Here is an 8,565-nt window from a genome sequence, read left to right as displayed (position 1 = left end):
CACCACATCTTCAACAAAGCAGACTCCATCATAGCACCACACCTCCGAGACGTCATCAACTGCTCCCTCAACTCCGCCACCTTCCCGGAAAGCTGGAAACACGCAGAAATCAGCGCCCTTCTGAAAAAACCCACAGCTGACCCCACCGAACTCAAAAACTACCGACCCATATCGCTCCTTCCTTTCCCAGCCAAAGTCATCGAGAAAGCTGTCAACAACCAGCTCGCCGCCTTCCTCGAAGCCAACAAATCCCTCGACTCCTCACAGTCCGGCTTCCGAGCCAAACACAGCACTGAGACCGCACTCATCGCAGCCACAGACGACATTCGAACTCTACTGGACAATGGAGACACAGTCGCCCTCATCCTCCTCGACCTCTCCGCAGCATTCGACACAGTCTGTCATAGCACCCTATTACAGTGCCTCAGTAACATCGGAATCCAAGGAAAAGCACTGGATTGGATCACCTCCTTCCTCACCGGTAGAACTCAGAGAGTCAGGCTCCCTCCTTTCAATTCAGAGGCCTCTGAAGTCATCTGCGGCGTGCCGCAAGGATCATCACTCAGCCCCACCCTCTTCAACGTATACATGAGCCTCCTCGCAGCCATCGTTCGCCAACACAATCTCAACATCATCTCTTACGCTGATGACACCCAACTGATCCTCTCACTCACCAAAGACCCTAACACCGCCAAAAACAACTTACACGAAGGAATGAAAGAAGTAGCCGAGTGGATGAAGCACAGCCGTCTGAAACTGAATTCAGACAAAACAGAAGTCCTTATCTTAGGAACCTCCCCCTCCGCTTGGGATGACTCCTGGTGGCCAGAAGCCCTTGGAAAAGCACCCATCCCGACGGACCACGCACGGAACTTGGGCGTCATCCTGGACTCCTCACTCTCAATGACCAGACAAGTCAACGCTGTCTCTTCATCCTGCTTCAACATTCTTCGCATGCTTAAAAAAACTTTTCGCTGGATCCCCACCGAAACTAGAAAAACGGTCACTCATGCACTTGTTACGAGTCGCCTGGACTACGGAAACACTCTATACGCCGGTTCCACCGCAAAACTCCAGAAAAAACTCCAACGCATCCAGAACGCCTCAGCCAGGCTCATTCTTGATATCGCTCGTAAAGAACACATCTCGGGTCACCTGAAAAACCTCCACTGGCTTCCTGTGAATAAGAGAATTACCTTCCGCCTACTAACCCACGCACACAAAGCGCTTTACGATCTCGGACCCGATTACCTCAACACACGAATGTCTTTCTACTCCCCCTCCCGTCAACTACGTTCTTCCAACCAAGCCCTGGCCACTGTTCCCCGCATCAACAAAGCCACCATGGGAGGTAGATCCTTCTCCTACCTGGCAGCCAAAACCTGGAACTCTCTCCCCACTCACCTTCGGCTTACTCAGAACCACCTAGCATTCAGAAAGCAACTTAAAACTTGGATATTCGACAAGTAATTTTCCCCTTCCTCAAGCGCCTTGAGACCCTATGGGTATGTAGTGCGCTATATAAATTTCTGACTTGACTTGACTTGACTTGACAAAAAGGCCACAACCGTCTGGCCCCACCCCCTCCCAATCGGCCCGGGGGGGGGGGGGGCGGGGGGGGGGGGGCAGACCTCGCGATGCTCGGCTGCCCCCCAAACCCTCCTTCCCAGGTGTGTTAGCCCAATTAGCTCAATGAAAGCAAACCACTGCTCCAGCACTCAAAGATCAGCACAGGAAACTGTCAATGACAAGATGGAGTCAGGTGACCACCCTAATGTGTTTCCGGAAAAAGTTTCCGAAAGAAGTGAAGCCAATAGCTAGACCCTATGCTTCCACAGTACTCAAGTTCCACACAAATGGGCAGTGTAGGGGAATAAAATGTAGTTAAGGGCTTACGCAGTACTGTTAAGCCTGTACTTTTCTGGGTTAAGGCACCCAATAAAATCAATTTTGAAATCACGAATATGTGCTTTTCCGTCGTTCTTCATAGCCAAGCTGTATGCTCAGTGAGCCAGAAAGGGGAGTTTTCGCATCCCCCTACCAGCCCACACGTTTATTTTGTCACTTTCCGCATCAGAATATTGGCAACCTATTAAAGGTATTTTCAGACTCTAATTGGAAAGTGTGGGCACGGACGTGTGCAGGCATTTTACAGCTTTCGGGCTTTTCAAAGATGCACAACGCCCACGTGCGCCGCTAGTTATCCCACTCGCATGGATGGGAGCCGATTGATTTCTGTGCAGTGTGGGCAGCGGACGTGTGCGGAATAGGTGCACGACTTTTCCCTCTGCCAAATCCTGCTTCGTTCTGCAGCGGTAACTTTTTACCGCGCGCAAGTGTCGGTGATACCGGGAAATCCGTGCATACCACACGGCGCTGGTTTACTGATGTGATTAGGCATACTAATGCATTTGCGTGGAGCATAGATCACAGTTTAGTTCAGCTCAGTCTGGTGTGAGGGTCACGCATTACCATTTATAGTGCAGTTATAATTCCCTGCTGCCAACCGCAGAGAGTGCACGCACACATAGAGGCCTGCTGCAGTCATTCTTACCCCCACTCCCTCCTCCCTCTCCAGGCTGGGGAGCCATAAAAACACGGCTCCCTTAACATTATCATTCCACTCGTGCTACATGAATGGGATGTTCCAAGAGCATAAAAAATGAATGAAAGGCAGGGTGGAGGTTAGGAATATATTACTGTGCTTGCATCACTCGAAGAGGCACCGATTTTCACGGGGGACAGGGCTCGGCCGACCTCACTCAAGATCTGGGCGCTGGGGACATTTTTGTGAGGAAATCACCTGGTCTCGCCTTGCACATTTCTTGCTTTAGATCATATTCTGCCCCCCGCCGCTGGAGTGGTACCGACCCCATTCTGATTTTCTATACGGGGAAACTACTACAGGGGGATTTGTATTTCTGCCGACAGCAGCCTCCGCACACTTCAGCCGGAGCAAGGTAAGTGGCGGCTTTGTAGAGGAAGCATGTCCTTGTTCTCCAAGAACATGTGATAATATAGTGTCGTTAGCATGGATGATGAAAGGAAGGGCACGGTATCCTCCTCATAATTTCTGGGTCGGATCACACAGTAAGTAGGGATGTTATAAACGCCGACGCATGGATTTTTGACAGCTCAAAAAACAGACCAGGTTATCAGCCATCCTAAGCGGACAGACCAACATTGCCCCTTCCCAATATCCACAGGTCACCCTTAATTATTAAGGCACGTGGAAAGAGGGATTGTCGATGGTTTAGCATTACCCACAGCTCTACTCCTCCCCATTCCTAATTATTCTTTGAAGTGGGGCAGTGTTGACATTTCTGGTGAGACACAGCGGGAGAACGGTCCTTCCCACTTCCCAAATGGATGAGGGAACGGCCGGGCTGCCCTTCCTGCGGGCAGCAGGCTGAGGTCACGTGCCGCTCTGCGCCCGGTACAGTCGCAGCCTCCGGGAGCACGCTCCAGTGACGCCACGGTGATGCAGGTCTTTGCCTCGCACTGCCCCCTGCTGGAGGCGGGAGCGTCTCTCCGCTCGCTGTCTGATGCTGCTACTGTCTCATCTCCTGGTCCCCGGCCTCCTCCACTGGAACGGAAAGAGTGCTGCGATAGTGGCTCGAATCAGACCGAAGCCCGGCCCAGGAATAGAAACAATGTCCTGTTTTCAGGTGATGAGGCCGCTGGCAGTGGCTTGCCATATCCGGCACGAGCCGGGAGCAGCCGGTTTACTGGTTACAGCTCTGATGAATGGTTGCAGCTCAGGAACCACTGATGCGTGCTAGTGCGATCACTTTTCTTTCCTCTCTGTGGTGGAGGGTGTTGGCCGCTCACCTCCAGTATATAATTTGGAGCATGTATTAAAAACAGTACATTTAACATGGATTGCATCAAACATGGCACACCTGTCCCCTATTCCTAAAACAAATATTCGCGCTATATCATTTCAAATTCTAGTATTTTCAAATCATTGAAGAGCAGAGATCCTGTTTATTTTTGGTAAAGTGCTAATATTGTTCAGTTAAAAAAAAGGCCACATGTAAAAACACCTGCACGTTACGTGCAGCGTAATGACACAAGCTGGAATACTGCTCTCCCTGGCGGCCCCGCACGCCCGGGACCCGGAGTCTCAGGAGCGCGAGGTGTTCGCGCATCCCTCCCTGTGCCTGCTGATTAGGAAGTGAAAGGGTCCAGCCCGCTGGAGGGGGAGGAGCGAGGAGTCGGAAGTAAACAGCATCCCTCCTAGTCTGAGCAGCGGGGAGAGAGGGAGTCCTATCAGCTGCATCATCTTCTGCCGGGGATGCAGCGGCCGGCCCCGCCCGAGCCTCGGCGTGGGTGTGAGTCGGAGAAAGCCCAGGATTAGAGCGCGGACGGGGAGAGTGACGAGCTCCCCGCCTCCCCCTCGTCACGGGCTGCGCGCCCCCCTTGGCGGAGCGGGCGCTGACTGATGGGGCTCGGGTATAAGGAGGAGCGGCGGCGGCTGCAGGGCGGCGAGCCTTGGTGTTAGCCGCTTCTCGGAGAGCAGGCGAGGGGACCGACAGACCGGCGGCGGCTGCAGAGCGGGGCGAGTCCGTTGCCCGCGTCGAACCGAGGTATGCAAGGGAACTTGTCTGGTGCACCGTGCACTCCTAATCCTACCCAGGGCGTAGGTCAGGCCGGGTCTGTGTTTTCTCCTTCCTGTACTTTTATTTTTAAGAGGTGTGGGGAAAGCAAGGCACAGGAGGATGATGTACCAAGAGGTCACGCGATGTGCTGTGGCATGGAAACCAGTGCGGGTAGGGTGGGCAGTTCATCCGAAACCAAGGAAGGTAGAGAGAAACACAATAGGATAAACTATTCATGGGGGAATTTGTCCCTGAAGTCCCAAGCCTGGCAAGCACCGGAGAAGTGAGGTGGGGGAGGGTAAACGCAGGACCGGTTATTGTAAATTCACCAGGAGAAGAATCCGGTAGTTGTGTGTGTTTGGTGCTGAGGGGGTTATGAGCTCACCGTTCTCCAGGCTTTAAGGTGGGTATAATTGGCACAAATATTATAGCTGCCTAGTGGCCCAGCTCGCTTTCAGCGTGCCCTTATACTTAGCCAACCGCAGTTTCTGTGCAGGGAGCTTGGAGCACAGAATGATAACGGTAAAGGCAAACTCTCGGTTGCTCGCTGCTTGGGGTGTATTTATCCAGCATCAGTCTGCATTCTGACACTTGTAGTTTCGGATTTCTGAGTAGTATGAACCTACAGGTCCCAGCATGCTCACTGCTGGCTCAACTGCCTGGGCTGGCTGACGTCGGTCACGTGATGTCGAGCCAGTGGACCACAGTGAGTTGAAGTCTGGGGTGAGTAATTAAACCAAACCTGGTTTTGTCTTGCTTTTCTGGTGTTTGCAGTCTCCCTTTTATCCATTGCGCGTTCTCACATATAGATTTTTTGAGAAGGAGGTATTGAACGAGACACTGTATTTTAAGGCATAGGTTTTGCAGTTGTCCAACTCGGGGAATGTTAAATGCTTCCCCATTTGGACCCATGAAAGTGTCACAGTTTTATCCTCCTGACGTCTTAGCTAAGAGTATTCGGTGTGGCCTGTAACCAATAAATCAGGATGGAATAAAGTTGTTGAATGTAAAACTAGAGTATTTTTAAGGCTTGGGCAAAGTGGGAAATTGCCCAGGGCACCCACGTCTCAGGGTTCTTCTGGGAAAGAGAATTAACTTCTTACGCCAATCCTGTCTATTTCTCCAACTTAAGCTTTAATGTATTATTCAGTATTGTTTGGCATCATGGGGTTTGAATAAATAGAAAAGTTGTTGCAGATGTGGGCCCCTAAATGATGTCTTGCCCAGGGTCCCCAAATTCCTTAAAACAACGCCCTGCAAGACTGTTCCCCAAGGAGCATTTCTCCTTTTGTATTTGACCATAGGTTTTGCAAATCTATTTGCTCTGATGAAGCATTTGGAATTTTAAAGAATATGTACATTGCATTGAATCCTATATGTACCATGTTACTCATTGGTTTTATTTTGTCAACAGGTATTCTGCGCTTCTGGGAATGTACATTTGAGGCATCCTTCTTCATTCTTGTTTTCGTCACCTGGGAGCAAGTTCTAAGCGGCCTGCATCATGCCAGAACAGAGCAATGATTATCGGGTGGTGGTCTTTGGAGCTGCCGGGGTTGGCAAAAGCTCCCTGGTACTTCGCTTTGTGAGGGGAACTTTTAGGGAGACCTACATCCCCACGATAGAAGATACCTACAGGCAGGTCATCAGCTGCGATAAAAACATCTGCACGCTTCAGATCACGGATACCACGGGCAGCCACCAGTTCCCGGCCATGCAGAGGCTGTCCATCTCCAAAGGCCATGCCTTCATCCTGGTCTACTCGGTCAACAGCAAGCAGTCCATGGAGGAGCTGCAGCCCATATACGAGCAGATCTGCCAGATCAAGGGCGACATCCAGAACATTCCCATCATGCTGGTGGGTAACAAAAGCGACGACCCCCAGAGGGTGGTCGAGGCTAGTCTCGGGGAGGCCCTTGCCACCAAGTGGAAGTGCTCGTTCATGGAGACCTCGGCAAAAACGAACTATAATGTCCAGGAGCTCTTCCAAGAACTTTTGAACCTCGAGAAGCGGCGGGCCGTCAGCCTGCAGATAGACGGCAAGAAGTCCAAGCAGCAGAAGAAGAAAGACAAACTGAAAGGCAAATGCTCTCTCATGTGACATGGAGCAGACTGATGCATGGCTTTTCAGCATGCACTTCTGTCACAGAAGTTTTACATTTAAATTAGATTGTATCGAACAGAGGATCAATTCACATTTTGATATCTGCCCATGAAGCTCACATGATCATACTACCCATTTTAATTCTGCTTTCTCAATAGACATTTTGCTCCAGAATATTGGACTGCATGATTCAGCGACAATCCAAGTGCTATCCAAGTACATCATCATCATGCTTTGAACAAAGTTCGCACAATGATCAAATTGAAGACACTTCCACAAGGCATGAGTAAAACGTGAACAAGGTCTCCGGTTTGGTGGCTGTGGATAGGTGGGAGCACGCTGCCATGTTTTAGCTTCTGAAGGGCCTGTTGGCGTGTGGCCTCAATACGGGCCCTGATGTTGTTAGGTGCAGCAGTTTTCTCGAACATCCCCACCTGAGAATATTGTTTTTGTCTTCTCAGCTCTTGGACATGCACCAGTCTACTTCCTCCGTTACAAAAATAGGTTTCACATGGATTAATTATGTACTAGTGGGTATTACGTCTAACGTAAGTCATCATCTGACAAACAAGCATTTATATAGCTCCCTAAAGCATTTGTACATTGTGTTTGAGCTGCAATCCAAGTGCTGATAAGCTTACCAAAGAAACTGGTTATTTAATTTATGATGTATTGGTGTTCTTTTGTCTGGATACAAAGTACTTTTAACATTTCCCTCATGTAAAGTAATCTGCTATACGTGTGTACTCAATTATCAGATGTGTATTCCTGGCCACCACGTCGCTTATATGTTGGTTTAGACGATAACATTCCCAGTGCACTTTAAGAAACAGACATTTCTTCATTACAGTTGGTCGAAACCCAATGAAATACCTTGTTCAGCACATGGTTCGAGTAAAAAAAAAACACAATAGAACAAAACACTGGCAGTACTGACGAAGGAAGAAGGCTGATCTAAGAATCAAGGCAGGCCAGAATGCTGCAGTGAGAACTGTGGGGAAGAGAGTTGCAAAGGTTTCCAAGCGACCTTTAGAATGGCAAGTAAAGTTCTGTTTTGTATATAGTGCCAAGCAAACTGACTCACAAACTGGAGCAGAGTAGGTAGAATAAACGCCGGGTTTGCCTCAGACTTATTGAGCGAAGAGATAGTAAAGAACATGCTTAATACAGAATTCCAAAGTAAACCTAGGGGGGAAAAATAGGACATTTAAAAAGATGGCGCGTCTGATGGTTAACTGTTTGATTGCTCAATCATTGGTCTTTTTGCACCCTAATAAAGTTATTGAAATATTTTTCTTAATTATCTGTTTGCATTTGTTGGAATTGAACCTCACATCACGTAAATATCTTTTTTTGCCTTGCATAATTCCTTTTTTTTTTAATAGGTACCACATGTTTAGAAGATGAAGCGTTGTTGGTGCGGAGGGCTTTTGAAAAACTCTCGTAGAAAGATAATATGAAGTATACGTGCTTGTTAAAACTTAGCCAGGGCACCAAAATCTTGAATCTGTGCTCTAACAGTGACATTACCACACCTTATATTAGCCAATATATCATTGCCCAGCTTGCATAACTTTGCACTGTAGTATAAATTGCAATTTTGATATAGGTCACGTGATGCAGATGTTTTCACTCTACTTGGGGCAAAAGTGCACTGCACCAGTACCAAGTTGTGCAATCTGTCTTTTTGTCTGTGGCGCTGTTCTTGCAGGTTGAATAATAATAAAGTAGTGCCACTGACGGCTTCTGAAGTGGCCTAAGGGAAGGACCTTCGTCGGACTGGTGCAGATACTACAGAGTGGGAAGAGAAGTTACATAAAGTCGAAGAAAGAGAGGGTCCAGGCTTTACCATCCTACATT

The 8,565-nt window shown here is 48.9% G+C and overlaps 1 protein-coding gene across 1 annotated transcript; it reads left to right on the top strand.

Moving 5' to 3' along the window:
• The first annotated feature begins 4,203 nt into the window (after positions 1-4,203).
• On the top strand, positions 4,204-8,005 carry DIRAS3 (DIRAS family GTPase 3). Its single transcript, XM_086953847.1, has 2 exons — positions 4,204-4,589; positions 6,016-8,005. Exon 2 carries the CDS (start codon positions 6,106-6,108, stop codon positions 6,700-6,702), a length of 597 nt encoding a protein of 198 aa, XP_086809973.1. The 5' UTR covers positions 4,204-4,589; positions 6,016-6,105; the 3' UTR covers positions 6,703-8,005.
• Positions 8,006-8,565: the final 560 nt, after the last annotated feature.

The sequence above is a fragment of the Lissotriton vulgaris genome, chromosome 1_1, assembly GCF_964263255.1.
Source record: "Lissotriton vulgaris chromosome 1_1, aLisVul1.2, whole genome shotgun sequence".
Classification (NCBI taxonomy): Eukaryota; Metazoa; Chordata; class Amphibia; order Caudata; family Salamandridae; genus Lissotriton; species Lissotriton vulgaris.
Note: the sequence above shows the minus strand (reverse complement) of the source record. Positions and strands in the feature narration are given on the sequence as shown.

Coding starts and splice junctions, on each gene's coding strand:
- DIRAS3 (XM_086953847.1), top strand. CDS start 6,106: ATGCCAGAACAGAGCAATGATTATCGGGTGGTGGTCTTTGGAGCTGCC.